General features: G+C 41.9%; 2 protein-coding genes across 4 annotated transcripts in view; both read left to right on the top strand.

Annotated features, from left to right (window-relative positions):
- The window catches only part of LOC127621036 (uncharacterized), a 50,097-nt gene extending 35,277 nt beyond the window's left edge, over positions 1 to 14,820 (top strand). For both annotated transcript variants that reach the window (XM_052094459.1, XM_052094457.1), the window contains 5 exons: positions 1,736 to 1,884; positions 2,057 to 2,142; positions 3,018 to 3,087; positions 3,566 to 3,684; positions 12,374 to 14,820. In XM_052094459.1, the coding sequence (XP_051950419.1) occupies positions 1,736 to 1,884; positions 2,057 to 2,142; positions 3,018 to 3,087; positions 3,566 to 3,684; positions 12,374 to 12,515 (566 nt within the window). In that variant the 3' untranslated portion in view covers positions 12,516 to 14,820. The remainder of the gene's footprint in view (positions 1 to 1,735; positions 1,885 to 2,056; positions 2,143 to 3,017; positions 3,088 to 3,565; positions 3,685 to 12,373) is intronic.
- Positions 14,821 to 17,304: 2,484 nt separating this feature from the next.
- On the top strand, positions 17,305 to 21,595 carry mapre1a (microtubule-associated protein, RP/EB family, member 1a). Of its 2 annotated transcripts, none has more exons than XM_052094522.1 (7): positions 17,305 to 17,411; positions 17,898 to 18,026; positions 18,298 to 18,443; positions 18,531 to 18,726; positions 20,630 to 20,736; positions 21,048 to 21,200; positions 21,287 to 21,595. In XM_052094522.1, exons 2-7 carry the CDS (start codon positions 17,906 to 17,908, stop codon positions 21,335 to 21,337), a joined length of 774 nt encoding a protein of 257 aa, XP_051950482.1. In that variant the 5' UTR covers positions 17,305 to 17,411; positions 17,898 to 17,905; the 3' UTR covers positions 21,338 to 21,595. The 2 variants fall into 2 exon arrangements, with proteins under 2 accessions (XP_051950482.1, XP_051950483.1); XM_052094523.1 differs by having other exon boundaries at positions 17,348 to 17,472.
- The last annotated feature ends 1,533 nt before the right edge of the window (positions 21,596 to 23,128 follow it).

Genomic DNA, 23,128 nt, shown 5'->3' with positions numbered 1-23,128 from the left:
CTGTAGAGAGCATCCTGACTGGATGCATCACCTCCTGGAACGGCAATAGCACCACCCACAACCGCAAAGCCCTGCAAAGGGTGGTGCGAACTGCCAGACACATCATCGGAGGTGAGCTTCCCTCCCTCCAGGACATATATAACAGGCGGTGTGTGAAAAAAGCTTGGAGGATCATCAGAGACTCCAGCCACCCGAGTCATGGGCTGCTCTCACTGATACCATCAGGCAGGCGGTATCGCACCATCAGGACCCGCACCAGCCAACTACATGACATCTTCTTCCCCCAAGCAATCAGACTTTTTAACACTTGATCTCTCACGATCAATAATCAGCACTGCATTTTATTAATCTTATATTTCACACTGGACTGTCATATATATTCTCCACAATACAACTACTCTATATATATTTTTTATATACTCTTTATTTTTTATTTGTATTGTATGTGTATTCTATATTGTGTGTATTGTTTACTGTACATTGTATGTTATATTATATTGTGTTTTGTAAGTATGTGTACATTTGATATGTAAATTGTGTTGTGTAAATATGTTGTTTATTGTAATTGGTATATGTCTCGTCACTGTCATGACTGCTATATTGCTTGGAACTGCAAACAAGACTTTCACATACTGTTGCACTTGTTGTGTACATGGTAGTGTGACAATAAAGTGATTTGATTTGATAAAGTTGAATCTTAATCTTAATAACCTGAAATTCTGCTCAGCAAGGAAGAAGCCACTGCTCCAAAACCACCATAAAAAAGCCAGACTACAGTTTGCAAGTGCACATGGGGACAAAGATCTTAATTTTTGGAGAAATTTCCTCTGGTCTGATGAAACAAAAATGTTACTGTTTGGTCATAATAACCATCATTATTTTTGGAGGAAAAAGGGTGAGGATTGCTAGCGAAGAACACCATCCCAACCCTGAAGCATGGGGGTGATAGTATCATGTTGTGGGGGTGCTTTGCTGCAGGAGGGACTGGTGCTTTTCACAAAATAAATGGCATCATGAGGAAGGAAATTTATGTGGATGTATTGAAGCAAAATCTCAAGACATTAGCCAGGAAGTTAAAGCTCAGTCACAAATGGGTCTTCAATTGGACAATAATCCCAAGCATACCTCCAAAGTTGTGGCAAAATGGTGTAAGGACAACAAAATCAAGGTATTGGAGTGGCCATCTCAAAGCCCTGACCTCAATCCGATAGAATATTTGTGTGCAGAAATGAAAAAGTGTGTGCAAGCAAGGAGGCCTACAAACCTGACTCAGTTACAACAGTTCTATCTGGAGGAATGTGCCAAAATTCCAGCAAATTATTGTGAGAAGCTTGTGGAAGACTACCCAAAACATTTTACCCAAGTTAAACAATTTAAAGGCAATGCTACCAAATACTATCAAAGTGTATGTACATTTCTGACCCACTGGGAATGTGATGAAAGAAATAAAAGCTGAAAAAAATCATTCTCTCCACTATTATTCTGACACTTCACATTCTTAAAATAAAGTAGTGATCCTAACTGACCTAAGACAGGGAAGGTTTTCTACATTTAAATGTCAGGAATTGTGAAAAACTGAGTTTAAACGTATTTGACTAAGGTGTATGTAAACTTTTGACTTCAACTGTATGTCTGAAGCTGGCACATATTTTGCTAGTAGACTATAGCTACAGAGTACATTAGAAACCTGCCACTGCAAAAATACAGCATTTTTTACTTTTCTGTCTTGTCACAGAAGGCACAGGTCGGCTGTTCTTTGAATATTACCGCATGCTAACATTGATGAGACCAAGAGAGGATGATGATCGCCCATTTTTTTGGCTCTTTGAGAATGTAGTAGCCATGAGCGCCCACGATAAGGCAGATATCTGCCGCTTCTTGGAGGTAAGAAGGCTTATTATACATGCTGTCCACACAAGGCCCTTTTTCATCCCTCACTATCTTGAGATGTTTTGTTGTAAATGCTTCCTTTGCTTTCTGATGGGTTTATACTCTTATAATGAAAATGCCCTTGTTGTCGATGGTTGTGTATCATCAAACATTCATCTGCTTACAGTGTAATCCTGTGATGATTGATGCTGTTAAAGTGAGCCCAGCCCACAGGGCCCGTTATTTCTGGGGCAATTTACCTGGAATGAACCGGTATAAATGAAAACACACACTCACAATCACACATGTAAACATAAGGCATAATTTGCTCAAGAATGGAAATATCTGAGTGCTCAGTCATTTATGTGACCCATACTGAAATAGACAGTGATGGATGCATTAACATCATAAAGGAAACCTATTATGCCACTTTTTACAAGATGTAATATAAGTCTCAGGTGTCCCCAGAATGTGTCTGTGAAGTTTCAACTGGCCCAAAAGTTGAGGTGTTCGCTGTCCTTTTCTACATCGCGGTGCCGCTTTGTGGTCCGTTCTGCATTACGCGGCAGCTCATTTTAGCTTATTGCGGCCCATTCGGCCCGTTTCTTGGCCGGCTCGGTTCTCCCGATGGCAAGTCCACCCCTGAACGGCCCCAAAGTGCGTCGGCCCACCAAGAAAATGCCCGGTATCCCAGATTACCAGTCGAGCTTCTCCAAAGCGTCTTCAGTGGCTCTGATGCCAGGAGTACGTGAAGACTCTTATGTTCACTTTTACAGCAAAACAGCGGAACACTTAAGACGCTTATGAAGCTGAGACATTATTCTTCTCACTGTTTCTGCTCCAGCACGGAAAAAAAATGGCAGACTGTTTGTAGATCAAACAGTGGGTGGAGTCCATCACCAGTCGTGGGCGAGGCCTGCTTTATAGTGATGTCACTTTAGCGCAGAAACGAAACCGTTAATTTTGACACACTGTTTTTGATTAATAGAAATATAAGAAAGAGGAGTGGATGGACTTCTAACATTGTAGGGTGGTTGTGTACACACACTGCCAACTCACATTTATGTACAAACACCATGCAGAAGTGAATTTTGCATAATAGGTCCCTTTTAAATGTGATTTAAGACCTGTTTTTTTTTTTTTTTTAGACCACTGGCTGCTTCACTCACTGACAACATAGATCTGCAGAACTGCCTGGAGGTCGGACGAACAGCAATGGTAAAACAAATATTAACAATATAAGATCTTTTTCACGGTTTGACTGGAAAATTTTATTTTAGAAAACCCAGGACTTCAAAAGAAATTGACAAGATTTAAATACACATTTTCATTTATAGTTCCATTTTCCTTTAGCCAATATTGCTATGCAAAGACAAAATGTAGTAACTACATGTTTTGTTATAAGTGAATTCTTGTCTCTTATACTATGATCTGTCCTGTGACAGATGGTATTTGCTTAACTATGCTCAGATTCAGAGAAAACTGATTATAGGTATAATACACATTTGTTTGGACAATAAAAAAAGACTGTGTTACTGTGTTTTAACTTGTAGGACTGCATAAATGTCTATATAATAGTGCGAAAGATCTAAACATAACAAAGTTAGAAAGTTGAATGTCAAAATCAAATACACTTTATTTCCTCCCTTTTAACATCAAGGAATATGCAAAGTTTCTAATTTTATTGTGTCTGCAGTTCAACAAAGTTCGCACCATCACCACCAAGTCCAACTCCATTAAACAAGGGAAGATGGGACCTCTGCCTGTAACCATGAATGGAAAAGAGGATTATCTTTGGTGTACTGAAATGGAGAGGTCAGCTATTTATAATGTTCTTTTTACTAAAGTAATATTGTAGACTGTAGTAACCATAGTTCTCTTACGAGAGGTTCTCTCGTATTGCGTAAGCTAGCTTACGCTACGGGAAAGATTCATCTTTTCTGAGATATTGAAGCCAAAAAATTATCCTTAATTTTTGTATCCATTGTCAACGCAGTGCGGCAGCTGCAGACCTTGAGCGGGCTAGCTAGCGAGCTCATAGGTTGCTCTGCGGCAACTGCTGCAGCCTATAGACGAGCTTGGGCGAACTCGCATCCAATGAGAGGCGTCCGGCGCTCACTGCATCAAAGCCCGCCAAAAGGGCGTGACTAGAGTGCATATAAGCGTAGTTCGTAGGCTGGAACCCTGATTTTCATCTCTTCAGCGAAGCTCTCCGCATCGCTGACCTGGAAGCCGCGTCGCCGTTTGAGGGGCATCAAGCAAGCGTGGACAGCGCTAGAAGAAGCCGGCCGTCTCAGCCACCTTCAGCCATCCTGCGAAGCTACGCCATCCGACGACGTATCCTTTTATTAAGCAAGCTAGTTCTCAAGAACTATTCACAAAAGAGTACGAGCGTCTTTTTCAAGATGCCTCGCTCCACTTGCGCCTCATGTCGCGCCCTTCTCAGCACAGGAGACCGCCACATCATCTGCGCTCTCTGCCTGGGACTGGGGCACGCAGAGCTCGCCCTCACTGAGGGCGGATGCGATTTCTGCGAGGAGCTACCGATGTCGACCCTGCGGGCTCGACTCGAGCGGTCAAAGCAGAAACCGCCAGCGCCGCTTACCCTCAGCCGCGCAGGAAGAAGCGCCGCTCACAAAGGCTGCCGGAAACTGTGGTTGAAGCGACTGCCTCGCCGAGCCTCTCCTCGAGCATCGCTTTCACCCTCCCCGCCCCGGGACGCCGCAGTTGCCGCCGAGCGGCCGCACTGCTGCCATCTCGGATGACGAGCGGAGGATAAGGGCTGCTGTTCCATCATGGCTTCGGACAGCGAGGAGTGGACAGGCTCCCAAGCCTCCTCCTCAGCCCAGGAATCCAGCAGGACCCGCGCCGAGTCGAAGGGGAGTTAACACGCCTCCTCACACAGGCCGTCGACCGCCTCGGGCTCGAGTGGTCACCGCCCCTGAGCAGGCACCCAACAGACTCGACGGCTGCTTTCTTCAAAGCCATCGCCGCTCTACACCCGCGGCCCGGGCCGCTCCCTTCCTGCCGGAATTACATACGGAGCTTGCAAAGTCGTGGAACGCTCCGCTTTCAGCCAGGACCCGTTCACACGTCTCCACCTCTCTCGGCCGGTGGACGGCGCCACTGAGAGAGGCTACTCCTCTATCCCCCGGTCGAGGACTCGGTAGCAGCACACCTTTGTCCGCCCTCCGCGAGATGGCGTTCCAAGCCTGTGCTCCCGTCTAAGGCCTGCAGAGCGACTTCCGCCTATGTTGGCCGCGCCTATTCCGCCGCCGGCCAAGCCGCATCTGCTCTGCACTCAATGGCCGTTTTACAGATCCTACAAGCAGACCTTCTTCGGGAGTGGGATGAGAAAGGCAGGCACCCAGAGGCTGTTACTGATCTACTGGCGCGACAGACCTCGCCCTTCAGGCTACCAAAGCTGCAGCCCAAGCTCTAGGGAAGTGCATGGCCTCGCTGACTGTGACCGAGAGACACTTATGGCTAACACTAGCCGACATGGGAGAAGCAGAGCGCTCCACGTTCCTCAACGCACCGCCTCTCCAACCGGTCTCTTCGGCTCCGCGGTGAGTGGCATTGTTGACCGCTTCTCAGAAGTCCAGAAAGCCACCCAAGCCATGAACCTCTTCCTGCCGCGTCGCGCTAGCTCCTCTGCAGGCCGCTCACGTGATCAGCCTCCTGCACGAGCCTCTTCACAGCGCCCAGTTCAACAATCTCAGACTTCTCAGCGTCGACAGGGCGGCCGCCTCGATCAGCGCTCAGACAGCCGCCGCAGACCGCCTCCCCGCGGGCCTCGATCTAAGGTAACGCTGAAACCCGAGCAGCCGAAGTCTTCCTAACTGTGTTGAACAAACGACGGCTCAGTCCGCCGCGGCCGGACCACTGTCAAAGCTTTACCCCTGTCAGTCCCCTTCTCTCAGGCTACTACAGTGGTGAATTTAGCAGCCAACAAGCCGGTGACACTGCCCGCTTGCTCTGCACTCAAACGCCGTTTTCACGGCGACCCAAATAAATCTTGTAAAGAGCAAACATGTCTTATGTGTAGAAAAAGTGCCCACAACCCAGTGTTCGCCCCTACACACAAGCATAACACATCCCGTGCCCCTATCAGAGCACGCTCTCATAAAGCGGTTACTGAACCGCTCGAAGCGTCAGAGTCAATGAAGGCGCCCACAAATGCGTCGCGCTGCCCATTCTCTGCCCGCTCTGTCACACCGACCAGCCCTATGTGTAGAAAATGTGCCCACAATCCAGTGTTCACTTCTGCACACAAGCACTGCATGTCTCGTGTCCCCACCAGAGCACGCTCACATAAAGCGGTTACTGAACCGCTCGAGCGCTAGAGTCAATAAATGCGCCCGCAAATGCGTGCGCGCGCCCATTCTCTGCCCGCTCTGTTACACGGCCAGCAACCATTCCTCTGTGTGTAAGTCCCGTGCTCATGACTATGCTTACGCATCACGTAACAGATGTGACTCTTTCCCCATTCATTCCAATCGGAAGTCACTCACAAAACAGCCTGTTCATGCTGTCTGCGAGCAATCATGCATGAACACACTAAACGCAGCTCACACATTTTGTTCAGCGCTCTGTGTGCGGCAATCAGAGCTGAATTGGCCATTCACCCTCTAGCGCTACGCTTCAAAGCGTGGGAAGCTATTCCAGGGATATCCAAGTGGGTGTTAAGCACAATACAACAGGGCTATTTGCTACAGTTCGATCGCCGCCCCTCGCTTCAGAGCCGGCTCGAAACCACTGTGAACACGGAAGCAGCGTGCATGCTTCGTTCAGAAATAGCAAGCCTTCTGTGCAAAAGGGCCATAGAAAAGTGCCACCCTCTCTGAGCGAAGTCGGGCTTTACAGCCGTTATTTTCTTGTTCCCAAGAAAGACGGCGGCCTCAGACCCATATTAGATCTCAGGGTTTTGAACAAGGTGCTTGCAAAAAGACCGCTCAAAATGCTTACAATCAGGAAACTCCTCGCGCATGTGCGCCAGGGGACTGGTTTATTTCTCTCGATCTGAAAGATGCATATTTTCAGATTCAGATAAATCCCCGTCACAGGCCATTCTTGAGATTCGCTCGACGGCCAGGTTTATCAATACACCGTCCTTCCGCTCGGCCTGTCCTTAGCACCTCGTACTTTCACGAAGTGCATGGATGCGGCGCTCGCGACTCCTGCGGAGTCAGGGTTTGCGAATTCTGAACTATTTGGACGACTGGCTGATTATGGCTCAGTCACATATGGAGCTTCTGTCTCACAGAGCAGTTCTCCTCAGCCATCTGAACAGTTTGGGTCTTGCAGTCAATTGGACCAAGAGCTCACTACAGCCCAGTCAGACCATTTCCTTCCTGGGAATAGAACTAGACTCCGTGGCAATGACGGCTCGCTTATCTACACAGCGCGCGACGCCGTGTTCAGCTGACTAGCCGCGATCTTTTCAGATGAACAGCCTCACGCCTCTGAAGAAATTCCAGAGAGTGCTAGGTTACATGGCCTCAGCCGCAGCAGTACTTCAGCTGGGTTTACTGCACATGCGCCGCTTCAGCATTGGCTAAACACCGCGCGTCTCGCCGGGCTTGGGCCACAGGCCGCCAGCCCATCAAGGTGACTCAGACCTGCATATCAGCTCTGCAGCCCTGGACAGTGGCCGAATGGTATCAGCGGGGAGTGACAATGGGAGCTGTATCTCGCCGAAAAGTCATCTCGACAGACGCGTCCAACACGGGTTGGGGCGCGGTCTGCGAGGGCTCTCCGGTTTTCGGCCTATGGTCAGTTCAGGAAAAGCTCCTTCACATAAATTGTCTGGAAATGATAGCGGTCGAGTACGCGCCGCGCGCTTTCTCCCGGTCATTCAGGGTCACCACGCCCTGGTCCGTTCGGACAACAGATCTGTGGTATCCTACCTAAACCGTCAGGGCGGTGTCAGATCCAGGAACCTCTTCCATCTGACAAAACGCATACTGAGTTGGTCCCAGTGCCACCTGCGCTCGCTGAGGGCGACGCGACGTGCCAGGCCACCTGAACGACGGCCCGGACAGACTGTCCAGAGACAATATTCCCCAGGGGAATGGTCCCTGCACGCTCAAACAGTCCAGACGTTATGGCACCTATTCGGCAGAGCAGAGATAGACCTCTTTGCGTCCAAAGAGAACTCTCACTGCCCAGTATTTTTCTCGAAGCGAGGACGCGCTGGCCCAGGACTGGCCCAGACGCCCGCTTACGCCTTCCCTCCCGCCTCGCTATTGCCACAGGTAATGCAGAGGATCAGGGAAACGCGTCACTCGGTGCTCCTCATAGCCCCGCGTTGGGAGAATCAGACATGGTTCCCGGAGCTTACGCAGCTGTCACTGACAGCGCCGTGGCCCATCCCAGTGAGAGCAGATCTCCTCTCTCAAGCTCGCGGCACAATCTGGCATCCCCACCCAGAGCGCTGGGCGCTGCATGCGTGAGTGATCAACGACTACCCGTCGCTCTGCCAGAAGGAGTAATAAACACCATCATACACGCTAGAGCCCCTTCCACGAGAAGACTCTATGCGTCAAAATGGTCTGTGTTCTCAAAATGGTGCACCGACAGAGACCTGGACCCACGGACATGTGGGGTGTCGTCGCTGCTCAGTATTTCTACAAGAGCTGCTGGATGAGGGCAGATCCCCATCCACGCTCAAAGTGTATGTGGCGGCCGCTGCGGCGTTCGCTGAACCCCTGCACGGCCAGTCATGGGGTAAAAACGAGCTGGTCATCCGCTTCCTCAGGGGAGCTAGAAGGATGAACCCCCGCGCTCCCATCGGTTCCTATCTGGGATCTTTCTATAGTTCTCGAAACTATGAAAGCCCCCCTTTCGAACCACTTCAATCCGTGGATTTGAAATACCTTTCACTCAAAACCGCTTTTCTGACTGCCCTGTCATCAGTCAAACGTGTGGGAGACCTTCACGCGCTGTCTGTCAGCGCTGCGTGTCTTGAGTTTGGACCAAGTGACTCCAAGGTCATTTTAAAGCCTAGACACGGCTATGTTCCCAAGGTGATCGGTACTCCTTTCAGAGCACAGGTCATTTCCTATCGGCGCTGCCAGCACCGGATAGCGAACGCGACGCCAATCTCCTTTGCCCGGTCAGAGCACTGAGATTGTATACTGCACGCTCCGCTGCTTTCAGACGCCCGAGCAGCTTTTCGTTTCGCTCGAGGGCGCACCAAAGGTCTCGCCGCTCGAAACAGACACTATCTAGATGGATAGTGGACGCTATTGCTGCTGCATACGCGTCAAAAGACCTGCCATGCCCGTTGGGCATTAGGGCTCACTCCACTAGAGGCATGGCATCCTCGTGGGCATGGTCCAGCGGAATTTCCATTCACGACATATGTGTGGCAGCGGGATGGACTTCCCTCCACCTTTGTCAGATTTTACAATATGGAAGTGCCCGCTCTGCAGGCAAAACTACTAGCGGTTTAATACGCTACAGCTCCCCTGGTGAGCTGCACTGATGGGACACATTCCACACAGACCGGCACCGCCGCTCTGTCGCTCCCGGTCCTACTATGTGCTTATGTATTACACAATCAATGACCCGCATTCTTGCCGGCCAAATATTATTTCCCCACTCATAAGGGCTCCCCGGTCCCCCTTAATTCCCTGGGGCTTATACAGTGGATGCTTGAGCGCGACGGCGTTGACAATGGGTTCCCGTAGCGTAAGCTAGCTTACGCAATACGAGAGAACCTCTCGTAAGAGAACGTATCGGTTACCTAACGTAACCTCGGTTCTCTCTAGATGAGGGAACAAGTATTGCGTAGCCGGCCGTGCTCGCGCCACGAGCGACTTTTCGCTTCAGTCAATGAAAACCAGGGTTCCAGCCTACTGAACTACGCTTATATGCACTCTAGTCACGCCCTTTTGGCGGGCTTTGATGCAGTGAGCGCGGACGCCTCTCATTGGATGCGAGTTCGCCCAAGCTCGTCTATAGGCTGCAGCAGTTGCCGCAGAGCAACCTATGAGCTCGCTAGCTAGCCCGCTCAAGGTCTGCAGCTGCCGCACTGCGTTGACAATGGATACAAAAATTAAGGATAATTTTTTGGCTTCAATATCTCAGAAAAGATGAATCTTTCCCGTAGCGTAAGCTAGCTTACGCAATACTCGTTCCCTCATCTAGAGAGAACCGAGGTTACGTTAGGTAACCGATACGTTTTTTGCTCGAAATAAATGTTTTGTAGTAATATTGTAGTAACTATTACTGTTTTAGTATAACCATGTTTTGTTTTTGTTTTTTGGCAGAAACCATATCAATATAGTAACTGTAATTTTACTATAGATTAACCATGGTAATTCTTCTGCCTTCTATAGTTTACTACAAATACCATTTGTAGTAAAACCATAACCACAAAATTATTATTTTTATTTTCCATAGTTTTAATTTTGTTGTATTGTTTCGATGGTTTTACTACAAATATCATGGTTAAAATATGTTTAATTTAGCAAAAGTATGGTCAATTTATTGCGAGGGAACACAAAACTATTGCTAGGGCAGGCAAACCTTATTGCGAGGAAATGGAAAGCTATTGCAAAGGAACGCAAAAATAATGTGAAAGAACAAAAAACTTACTGCGAGGGAACGCAATCTATTACAAGGAAACACAAAATGTATTGCGAGAGAATGTAAAACTGTTGTGAGGGAACATAAAACGTATCGCGAGAGAATGTAAAATTGTTGTGAGGGAACAAAACGTATTGCGAGAGAATGTAAAACTATTGCGAGGGAACACAAAACTTATTGTGAGAGAATGTAAAACTGTTGTGAGGGAACAAAACGTATTGCGAGAGAATGTAAAACTATTGCGAGGGAACACAAAACGTATTGCGAGAGAATGTAAAACTGTTGTGAGGGAACACAAAACTTATTGCGAGAGAATGTAAAACTGTTGTGAGGGAACACAAAACTTATTGCGAGAGAATGTAAAACTATTGTGAGGGAACACAAAACGTATTGCGAGAGAATGTAAAACTATTGTGAGGGAACACAAAACGTATTGCGAGAGAATGTAAAACTGTTGTGAGGGAACACAAAACTTATTGCGAGAGAATGTAAAACTATTGTGAGGGAACACAAAACGTATTGCGAGAGAATGTAAAACTATTGTGAGGGAACATAAAACTTATTGCGAGAGAATGTAAAACTATTGTGAGGGAACACAAAACGTATTGCGAGAGAATGTAAAACTATTGTGAGGGAACACAAAACGTATTGCGAGAGAATGTAAAACTATTGTGAGGGAACACAAAACGTATTGCGAGAGAATGTAAAACTGTTGTGAGGGAACACAAAACTTATTGCGAGAGAATGTAAAACTATTGTGAGGGAACACAAAACGTATTGCGAGAGAATGTAAAACTGTTGTGAGGGAACACAAAACTTATTGCGAGAGAATGTAAAACTGTTGTGAGGGAACACAAAACGTATTGCGAGAGAATGTAAAACTGTTGTGAGGGAACACAAAACTTATTGCGAGAGAATGTAAAACTGTTGTGAGGGAACATAAAACGTATTGCGAGAGAATGTAAAACTGTTGTGAGGGAACATAAAACGTATTGTTAGAGAATGTAAAACTGTTGTGAGGGAACACAAAACTTATTGCGAGAGAATGTAAAACTGTTGTGAGGGAACATAAAACGTATTGTTAGAGAATGTAAAACTGTTGTGAGGGAACACAAAACTTATTGCGAGAGAATGTAAAACTGTTGTGAGGGAACACAAAACTTATTGCGAGAGAATGTAAAACTGTTGTGAGGGAACATAAAACGTATTGCGAGAGAATGTAAAACTGTTGTGAGGGAACATAAAACGTATTGTTAGAGAATGTAAAACTGTTGTGAGGGAACACAAAACTTATTGCGAAAGAATGTAAAACTGTTGTGAGGGAACATAAAACGTATTGCGAGAGAATGTAAAACTGTTGTGAGGGAACACGAAACTTATTGCGAGAGAATGTAAAACTGTTGTGAGGGAACATAAAACGTATTGTTAGAGAATGTAAAACTGTTGTGAGGGATCATAAAACTTATTGCGAGGGAATGCAAACTATTGCAAGGGCACACAAAAATATTGCAAGGGAACACAAAACCTATTGAAAGGAAACCAAAACTTATTGCGAGGAGACAAACTATTGCTAGGTAATTAAAAACGTAGTGCAAGGTCATGCAAAATTATTTCAGTTAAAAAATCCCCGCCCTGTCTAAGGGGCTACGAAGAATTGTGATTGCCAGGTTTTACAGTCATCAACCTACCCTCATGTTTTTCCAAATCTGTGTGCCTTTCTCTCCTCCCTGGCACACAAATTGAGAAATGTTTATAATGTTCTGGTCTGTTTTCCTGCTGTTACTGGGGCATTCGTGTTTCAGTAAGGATGCAAAAGCATCATAAAAGTTATTTTCATCCTTTAAGTGTTCCTCTGACCAAAATGTTGATTCTTTATCTATTTATGTTTTATTTCCATCTGCACTTTCAGAATATTTGGGTTCCCAAAGCATTACACTGATGTGAATAATATGGGGCGGTCACAGAGGCAGAAGGTCCTTGGGCGGTCCTGGAGTGTTCCTGTGATCAGACACCTCTTTGCCCCTTTGAAGGATTACTTTGCTTGCAAGTAAAGCACCCCTCTTGTCCAGGCAGCACTGGCACCAGAGGTCTGAATTGGGAGGAATCCGCTACCCACTGTTCAGATAAATGAAATTTGGATATATATTTTTTAAGGTTTCTGCAGATTCTGACCTCACTGAATATTTTGTCTGTTTTTAACATTAACATTTTTTCAAAGCTTTCAGAACTTTTTAACCTGATCAAGTCCTTGGAATGTACAGACACTTTTGGATTTGATTTTGTACATCATCAAAAACTACAAGTACTGTTATTTTTATCTTGTGTACATATAACATGATTAAATGCTGGAGAGAGCCACATGATTATCACCCACTACCTCAGTGCCATTCTGTGATTGGTTGGAGAAATGCCGCTTTTTGCCTATTTATAATTTAATAAGTTAATATTAATTCTGTTGAGTTTATCTAAACAATCATTTTAACCTTAAGTCAGATTTTTACATTACATTATTACATCAGATCGTATTCTTGTTTAGGAATAATCATGTCCTATTTTTAAATATTGCAAGTATTTGTGACATCATTTTTTTAAATAGTAATTGATAATCTTTTTATTCCAATATGGTGCTATTTTATCATATTTCATATCTGATCACCATGACAACTTTACCTAAGTCGGAATAGGGTAATAATTTCCTAATTCGGATCATGCCTTCAAATGTATATAAATCTACACAGCAAAGCCCCCAGTTAAGTACCTGACTTTTTAACATTTTAACAAAAGGAGCATATTCAACCCTGTAGATGTTGAATTGACTCATCCCTATGTACACTCTGTACATTGTCAGCTCAGCACAAGTCATTGTCTCTGCTATTATATTTTAATCAAAGCCTCAGGCTCTTGGCAGATTTGCGTAAGCTGACAATGGCCTTCCAAAGCTTTATGATTTTTTACACAAAAATGTTGATTGTTTTAACATCATCCAGTTGCAGATCGACACTAGTTTTAAAAATGTACCTTGAAACGGCTAGCATTTCAGACCATACCATCACATCATGCTACAATAGAAAGGTAATCAATCAATTTGAAGACCTTAGGGTTTAGGTTGAGTTGATGTTTATTATATTCTTCCAGCACTGCAGTTTTGCCCCATTTGTTACCTATACGCACATTCCAGTTGAAACTGTTGGCCTTGAGCTGCTGGTCTCAGACTGTTGACAATGCTGCATTACAAATGGATGTTTCTTTCTTTTGTTTTTTTTAAGAATTTAGCATACCACAAGATCTATGTGAAAGTTAGTCACTGTGATCATTTAGTGAAACCCTTTTGGACTACATGATGCAATGTCTTAAATTCTAAAAAAGTGTCTACAGGTGGATAGGATATATTTTTTATGTAGAAGGACATTTTTAGATATGACATGATTTTAGATTACTTTCGAGGGAATTATTTTGACTACTTTACAGTTGCTACAGTGTCTATGCAGCATTGACATTACCTTAGCAAAGTCTCAGCATACATAGATACCAAGTGTAGTGATTGAAAACTATGTCAGTGTGGAATTAGGTGCTTCATAATGTGTTTTTTTCTTTGTAGTTAATTAGCATGTTTTTGTTTCTTAGCAGTACACAGATAATAGTGATTCTAACTTCACAGGTTTGTTGCAAAAGTGAATCTTTAGTTATGGGTAGTTTTCTGAAACATTATCATGAGTCAGTTAATGCTTTGATTTTGAAATATGGAGTTCACTACTGTTACTGCTGGCTATACTATCCCTCTCCTAATGATGTATCGTGGATATATTACCAGCTGTCTCAAACTTAGCTTGTTTAAAATGATTAAAAAGCATTTGTGTGCCTATAGCTTTGGAGAAAGATCAGTAACTGGATTCATTTCACTGTGTGTCTTGATACCTGTTGGATGTTTAGGTCTTGTAGCAAAGCTTTAGAAAATGTCAATAACATCTGTGTTAGTGATGTGTTGCATGTGATTGTGTGAAATGACGGTCAGTGTTTAATGTAGAGGTGCAGTGTTGTATCTTTTTAGGAATAACTCCCTCAGGTCTTCTCAACACCAGCAGGCCACATAGGACCGTGATCTTTAATGTTACATTTTTTTTTTATTATTATTCAATACATTGTGAACAGAATATTCTTATATATTTGTACTCTTGAATTTGCCCTGAATACATCTTTTGGTGCTATGTTTGGTGCTAAGTGAAATGGGAATTATGTCTATAGACCTAGAATGTAAAACAAAACAAGACAGGTTTTGTTTTAATAGCATTTGAAATTGTTTCTTTGTCTAGCTTTATTATTTCATGCTTGTACTAACATCAGTGAATTAAAATAAATTCCAACCCTTTTTCTGCCTTTTTGTTTTTTGTTTTGTTAATGTGTTTTATCAATCCAGAGAACTAAATGATCAGTCCTTCATTCTAATATTTTCTACTTGCTCTGATTTCGTGTTTCCCAATAAGATAGCATGTTTAATAATGTGATTAAGACAAGAAATCACATACTTCATACCATTAAGGGATAGTTAATCCAAAAATATAAATTCACTCACCCTTATCCACATCTAAGATGTGTATGATTCCTTTCTTTTGCTTAACACAAACAAAGATTTTTAGAAGAATATCAGTACAAGTGAATGGTGACCAGAACTTCCAAGCTTCAAAAAGGAGATAAATTCAGCATAAAAGTAATCCATCAAACTCAGTGTTTTAATCAATGTGATCTGAAGTAATCCAGTTGGTTTTGGGTGAGAACAGGCCAAAATATAACTCCTTTTTCATTGTACATCTTGACCTCAGTCTCCTTGGTGATCATGATTTCAAGCTCGATTACAGTTCCCATAGCTCGATCTGCACATTGGTTAAGCACAAGGAAGCATACTTGAGCATGAAATCATGATCGTGCTTAGAAACTGCAATGGCAAAATGTAAAGAGAAAAAGGAGTTATATTACTCTCCCAAACCTAACGGATCTCTTCAGAAGACATTGATTAAACCACTGGTTATCATTCTCTTGCACTGTATGGATCTACATAACCAAAATATTCTTCTAAAAATCTTCAGGAGAAGAAAGAAAGTCATGAACATCTGGGATGGCATGTGGGTGAGTAAATGATGTATTTGATAGATGAGTAAATGAAGTATTTAATCTGTAAATTCAATTGAAAATAATTGTGTATTAGATATTCATATTGAGCATATTAACTATAAGACAAACAGTTAATACAGCTACTGCAGTTTAATATAACAATAGATCTTAGTCGGAGTATTTAATTTAAAATTTTGTGATGTGGATGAAAACTAGGCTGTGAGGGATAGACACTCTTCAAAGGTGTTGATCATTCAGATGATGAAACCCAAGCCAAGCTAATGAAGCCGACCTGTGTTATTTTTTAAGTATGAAATTTAATACTGCTTCAAAATTCACGTTTGAGGTATGAAAGTGTGTAATGTTGTAGAATAAAACATCCACATATCACGAAAGTCCCATGGGAACCCATGGCAAATTCTCTTCCAGGTTTTCTGAACAGCTCTGTTTATTTTTTATCCCCTTTTCTCCCAATTTGGAATGCCCAATTCCCACTTCTCAGTAGGTCCTTGTGGTAGCATGGTTACTCACCTCAGTCAGGGTGGCGGAGGACAAGTCTCAGTTGCCACCGCTTCTGAGACATCAGTCTGCGCATCTTATCACGTGGCTTGTTGTGCATGACACCGCGGAGACTCCACAAGTGGAGGCTCATGCTACTCTCCACTATCCACGCTCAACTAACCATGTGCCCCATTGAGAGCGAGAACCACTAATCATGACCACAAGGAGGTTACTCCATGTGACTCTACCATCCCTAGCAACCGGGCATATTTGATTGCTTAGGAGACCTGGCTGGAGTCACCTGAACAGCTCTTTTAAACAATGGCATATACCATAGATGAACACCTATTTTGACAGCTGACATTAGTTCTGCATTTCATTCGTTTGATAGTGACTTTTATTTTGACAGTGAGATTGGTAGTGCATTTCATTCAATTTATAGTGACTTTTATTTTGACAGCTGAGATTAGTTGTGCATTTCATTCATTTGATGGTGACTTTTATTTTGACAGCTGAGATTGCTAGTGCGTTTCATTCAATTTATAGTGACTTTTATTTTGACAGCTGAGATTAGTTGTGCGTTTCATTCATTTGATGGTGACTTTTATTTTGACAGCTGAGATTGGTAGTGCGTTTCATTCAATTTATAGTGGCTTTTATTTTGACAGCTGAGATTAGTTCTTCATTTCATTCAATTGATAGTGACTTTTATTTTGACAGCTGAGATTAGTTCTGCATTTCATTCAATTGATAGTGACTTTTATTTTGACAGCTGACATTAGTTCTGCCTTTCATTTGGTTGATAGTGACTTTTAAATTTGACAGCTGAGATTAGTTGTGTTTCATTCAGTTGATAGTGACTTTTATTTTGACGGCTGAGATAAATTGTGTTTCATTTGGCCGATAGTGACTTTTATTTTGACAGCTGAGATTAGTTGTGCATTTAATTCGGTTGATAGTGACTTTTATTTCGACAGCTGAGATTAGTTCTGCATTGCATTTGGTTGATAGTGACTTTTATTTTGACAGCTGAGTGTAGATAGTTGTGTGTTTAATCCAGTTGGACGACAATTACTTTTATTTTGACAGCTGAGATTAGTTCTGCGTTTCATTCAGTTGATAGTGACTTTTATTTTGACAGCTGAGAGTAGATAGTTGTGTGTTTAATCCAGTTGGACGACAATGACTTTTATTTTGACAGCTGTGATTAGTAAGTAAGCCTCTGCTGTTGCAGTGTTTTTTTTCCCACTCCTTTGCTGAAGCGGCACTTTCGGAACGACACGCCGTTGGAACGGCAGCCCAGTTCACTCACATCACAGTTCAGAGTTTCTGGACCAAACGTAAGATATTGCATGTGTAACATGCAAACTCGAAAATAAACCAGTTTAGAGGACTTTAAGGGTAATTTTGCTCATTGTTACGATTATTATGTTTTTACGGGATGATTTAAAAGTTCGACTATTAAACATACAACTGTCATAATTAGAGTGTCGACTGTTTAAATGAATAAAATATAATAATTTGGACAGATTCGCGGTTAAAGCTAAAAGCAGTCTTTAAAGCAGGGCGTGCAAAGTAAACAATTCACAAAACATTTATTTTTTTTTATCTGATTTGTATATGCCTGTTTCAGGCCTCAAGCTCTGTGTTGGACATAAAAGTACAGCTTGAAGTGACATTAAGTAGGAAGTAAAAATGTGATGCAGAAGGTTTGATGGGTGTGAATGTGTGTGTAAGGAAATTATCCTAGCCCATTTTGCACAAACTCTTTCTCCAGACACTATAGTGATAAAGGGTCTTTAATCAGTTTCAATTCATCGGTTTAGTAAAAGCCATGGCTGTGAACGTGTACTCGACATCAGTGACAAGTGAGAACTTCAGCCGCCATGACATGCTCACATGGATAAACGAGTCTTTACAGATGAACCATGCCAAGATCGAGCAACTGTGCACAGGTCAGTGAGCTGTTTGACCCCTTCACTACACATACTGACAGTTGTGTTATTCTACTCACTGAGATTTCTGGACAAATAAAGTCTAGATTGCATTTAGAGGATAAAAACTAAGTAGAGTAACAGTGAAATTTGTCATGGACTGACTAATTTGCATGCAAACATTTTCTGTCAATAAAATCTATCAAGCTCAAGTGAGAGTGAATGGACAAAAGATAAAGGTTGGGACCTGCTTGAGCATTTTTATTTGTTGAGTATGTTGTTGTGTTTCAAGGTGCTGCATACTGTCATTTCATGGACATGTTGTTTCCATCGAGTGTTCCACTGAAGAAAGTCAAATTCCAGGCCAAACTTGAGCACGAATACATCCATAACTTCAAACTACTTCAAGCCAGCTTCAAGAAGATGGGAGTAAGCAAAGTATGTGGACCAATGCAACTTCAGTAAACAAAATCTATTCAAGATGTAAGATGCGTAAACATGAACATGTCTTTCATTTCTTTGCAGATTATCCCAGTTGACAAGCTTGTGAAAGGCAAGTTCCAGGATAACTTTGAGTTCGTGCAGTGGTTTAAGAAGTTCTTTGATGCAAACTATGATGGAAACGAATATGACCCGGTTGCAGCACGACAGGGACAGGATTCAGCGGACAAACCGATTCCAGCAGCAGCCACGGCTAACAAGCCAAAGAAAGTAACCTCAGGTGAGGAGAGAGAACACAGAACTGTTTAGTATACAAAACCCCAGCCTTCTGCAAATTAGCATGTATAAATTGTAAACGTATAGCTGAAGGCCTACTGTACTAATATTTAATAAAAAAAATATCATTTTTAGTTAATCATTTTCATTTGGGGTTACACAGTCCTCTCAGAAGTACATAGGAATAGTGTTCTTGTCGGAAGCCAGTTGTTCCATTGCTCCAGTACTAGCAGGTGCATGACAGGTGCAGCTGTTATGGATTATGATCCCCAAAATATGTGGGCGTGAACCAGTCACACATGCCAATGGGCCCATCCTTTAACTTTTTTACTTGTATGAGAATGGCTGGAGCCTTAAGTTGTATGTGGATGGATTTTCTGTTTACTTCAGACATGGGCAGCACACTTGCAATCAAGCCAATGGCTCCTGTTGGTAAGATGTTTATTGCTGTGGCTGCTGCCAGTCACACTCTCTACCAATCACGTCACCTCTGGATATTTTCACCTCTGTTGGTGTTGGTCCATTTAAGTGTTGCACAGAAAAGTCACGATGCAGTTCTCAGATGGGTTTATTTCTTTGTAGGGCTGGGCATTGATATGGATTTCCCGATTTGATTCGATTCACAAGCTTTTGATTCAATATGGGTATATTTAAGTTATAATGTCCCTTTGGCTTACAGGTAAAATAAAATTTCTACAAGCTAATACTGTTCATTATACCGGGGACCTTCTAACTATGTACATTAAGACAATATGAATTTTACTAATTATATTTGATTAGTTTTTCATAATTTTGGTCACATTTTAGCTTTTTAATAATAAACAAATCCATGTATTCAATCCATAAATATTGTGCTATATTGCAAACATTATATTTTGTTACAGGTGTATTGTTTAATTACATAATTTGTACTATTTGTAAGCATTTACATGGTGCATCTGTAAATGAACGCATGTTAATGAGAGAGACTTGTATGACTTTATCTCATCTGCACTATGCTTGATTAGAATTAAATGTTAATTTTTTTGTTAGTTTTAATCAACAACTGACAGTAGCGAACAGAAAGGGTATTAAAAGAGGCATTATTCAATGACAAATGGTTGCGTGGATGTTGTCTTTGGACACATGTTACACATTACAAGAACAACCTTTACTCTCAACATGCAGTGAAAGGATCTCACTGCTGAATGCTCCACCACTATACTACACAATTACCGGTGAGTGAAATCAAAACATTTACCAGCCAGTTGCCAAATATATAAATTTTTAGTTGAATAGTGGGAAATTTGGTCACATCTGCAAGTGATTTCCTCTCATTGTAGTGGAGGGTTGCGCAAAGAAATAAATCTTGTGATTTAAGAATAGATATCGAGATGAAGTTGAAACGAAGATTGTGACGTGTCGGAAAATCAATATTTTTACCCACCCCTATTGTGTTGGGTGTCTCACTGATTGGTTATAGATGGTATTTGAACAGGGTTGAGGTCAGTTTCATTTCAGTCCCTATTGGAATATTGGAATTCTTAAAATATTGAATACTTAAGGATGGTTCCCCAAAAATAAATGATTTACTTAGCTTCATGTTGTTCCAAACCCGTATTACTTTTTTTCTTCCTTTGAACGCAAAATGATAGGGACTGACTGCCTTCACTTTCATTGCATCTTTTTTCCATACATTGAAAGTGAATGGTGACTGAGGCTTGCCGTCCTTAACATTTTGACTAACATCTCTGTTTTTGTTCCACGGAAGAAAGACTTGGCTTTAGAAAGACACGAGGATGAGTAAATTACCATTTTCATTTTTGGGTAGTTGACTAAAGTCAATTTGAGGCTGGAATTGAACCTTATTCTGAAGGAAGATTCACAAGTATATATAACAAAATGATAGATGTCATGTTGATCTATAGCTCCACAGCGTTCAGCCACAGCACCCAAGTCTGCACCAAAGACAGCTCCAGCTGCAATGCGCGGTGGAGGTGGTGGCGATGAAGACAAAGGAGCGCTTGCTCAGATGGTAAGACCCTGATGTTATAAGATCAATAAATGGACTGTAATCACGTTGGTTTTAGCAACAATACTGTGTGCCAGGACAGCGACATTATTTTCAGTGTTCAGATATATGAATATTAAGCAAATATTTGTTCAACTATCACTTTAGATTGAATGCATTTTCTCAGTTGGTCATGAATTTGTGCCATAGTACTACATAAATATTTCAAGTTGTATTATTCTTTTCAGGATGATGTCTGATTCCTGATTCTGCTGTTTGAGAGCAGTCTCCCAAAATGTTTTCAACCTTAAAGTTTAATGTTCCTATCTGAGCAGGTAAATGAACTGAAGACCACCATTGCAGACATGGAGAAGGAAAGGGATTTCTACTTTGGCAAACTCAGAAACATTGAGCTAATCTGCCAAGAGAAGGAGGGTGAGGGTGACCCAACACTTCAAAGGATTGTTGATATTCTGTACGCTACAGATGTAAGTGTATTTCAGTGCTTAAAGTAAATCTCAAACAAAAGTGGCATCACATACTCATTTGTGTGGTTTCCTCTGTCTTTCAACAGGAAGGTTTTGTAGTTCCGGAGAATGATGTGGGTGAACCGGAAGAGTTTTGACCAATCCAGGGGTGACCTTTTTAAAATTACCCCCTTGGACACTCAAATGCACATACTGTACTGGCTGTTTACTGCTGTTTTGCTGCACTTGCCTTTGGTCCATTGTTTTGGACGGTGACTTTTGAATGTCTTTTATTCAGGGAAGTTCTATACCTTGAATTTTCAGCTTTTTTATTGAACTTCAAAACAAAATTTTTTTTTTGTGAATGTAAAATAAAGTAGTTAAAATGGCTGTTTGTATTGAGCAGTCCAATCAAGTGATGATACTCAGTGTTTCTTGAACGGATCTTGACAATCATGCTTCTCTGGTATTTACTCGAAAATTCCATTCTGGTCCATTCATTTGTAAAGGAACAGGCATGATGAAAGAGATCCTCAAGTGGATCTGGTATGCTTTTGTTAGTGTTATCTAATTTCTGATCTACACATTTGATTGCTGGTTGAGCAGTTGAGTGATGTTGTTCACTTCCTCTAATATGCTATGAGACAGAACGTGTTAACTTCTCGTTTTGCATTTCCCTTTTACATAGACATGAGGCTATGAGGAACAGGTTGACACTTTGTGAGTTGGGTGAACCAGCCTTTTTAAAGTAATATTCCCTGTTCAATACAAGTTAAGCTCAATCGACAGCATTAGTGGCATAATGTTGATTGCCTGAAAAAGAAAAAAAGTAAAAAGTGAGGCACTTACAATGGAAGTAACAGGAGCCAATTTGTGGAGGGGGTTAAAGGCAGAAATGTGACAATTATTTTATAAATGTACTTGCATTAATTCTTCTGTTAAAACTCATGTATTATTTGAGTTGTAAAGCCAGATCTTTTTTTAAGAAAATTAATTTGAGTGGTAATCATTATACCACAAATGCTGTCGATTGAGATTAACTTGTATTGGACCTCTAATATTCCTTTTAAATGGCACATTTGTGAAACATTTGCACTGTAACAGACATTCAATGAAAATAATGGAGTCAAACTTATGTTTTCTATATAATATTGAATCTAAAATCTTCAATCTTTACTGGCCATAAGCTACCATTAACCCCATCATCAGGCAAATTAGTTTTTGCGGCGCTCTTTATTTTAAATTGAGAGACCCATAACTACTCCGTTTTTACAGTTCTATACAGCAAATATATAGGCCTATATATATATATATATATATATATATATATATATATATATATATATATATTATTTATTTATTTTTTTTATCGCAATTTTGCTAACATGCAAAACGATACAATATAAAGCAGTCCACAATTTTCAATTCGGAAACACGAATAATTTCTAACATTGTTTTAGCTTATGCATCTGTGAAATTGTTGGCTGCTGAAGACAAGGTCTGACATCCGGTTTTTGTAATCCAGGAACCTGTTCTCCAGCTTGAATCACACGGTAATCCTCTGGGAAAGAGAGACTGCAGCTCCGCATCTGCTCCACCAGCAGATTCCCTCTCACCAGCCACGTCCACATTCTGTTTCTCCATCGATCAACTGAGTTAACAACTCATTTGCTGAAAAAATGTAAAGCAATTAATTACTGAATTTACTTCTTTGTAATTTAGATTGGATGCTCAAACACCAGTAACCTACCAGTTACTAAAGGAAATGTTTAACTTAAGTATATTGCTTTTAGGTTAAACTCAACCATAATTTGGTTTCAAAATATGTTTCCTTTACAATAATTCTTTCAAGAATATGTCCGTAAAACGCAATGTTACATTTTGTTCAACAGTAGACACACACGTACTACTTTTATGTTACTAACACAAAATGCTCATTTAATTTCATA

The sequence above is a fragment of the Xyrauchen texanus genome, chromosome 27 (genome assembly GCF_025860055.1).
Source record: "Xyrauchen texanus isolate HMW12.3.18 chromosome 27, RBS_HiC_50CHRs, whole genome shotgun sequence".
NCBI classification, from domain to species: domain Eukaryota; kingdom Metazoa; phylum Chordata; class Actinopteri; order Cypriniformes; family Catostomidae; genus Xyrauchen; species Xyrauchen texanus.
Note: the sequence above shows the minus strand (reverse complement) of the source record. Positions and strands in the feature narration are given on the sequence as shown.

Bases quoted from the DNA above. Each gene is read 5' to 3' on its own strand.
- mapre1a (XM_052094522.1), top strand. From the start codon at position 17,906: ATGGCTGTGAACGTGTACTCGACATCAGTGACAAGTGAGAACTTCAGC. The intron at 18,027-18,297 runs GTCAGTGAGCTG...TTGTGTTTCAAG, and splicing joins GATCGAGCAACTGTGCACAG to GTGCTGCATACTGTCATTTC. The intron at 20,737-21,047 runs GTAAGACCCTGA...CTATCTGAGCAG, and splicing joins AAGGAGCGCTTGCTCAGATG to GTAAATGAACTGAAGACCAC.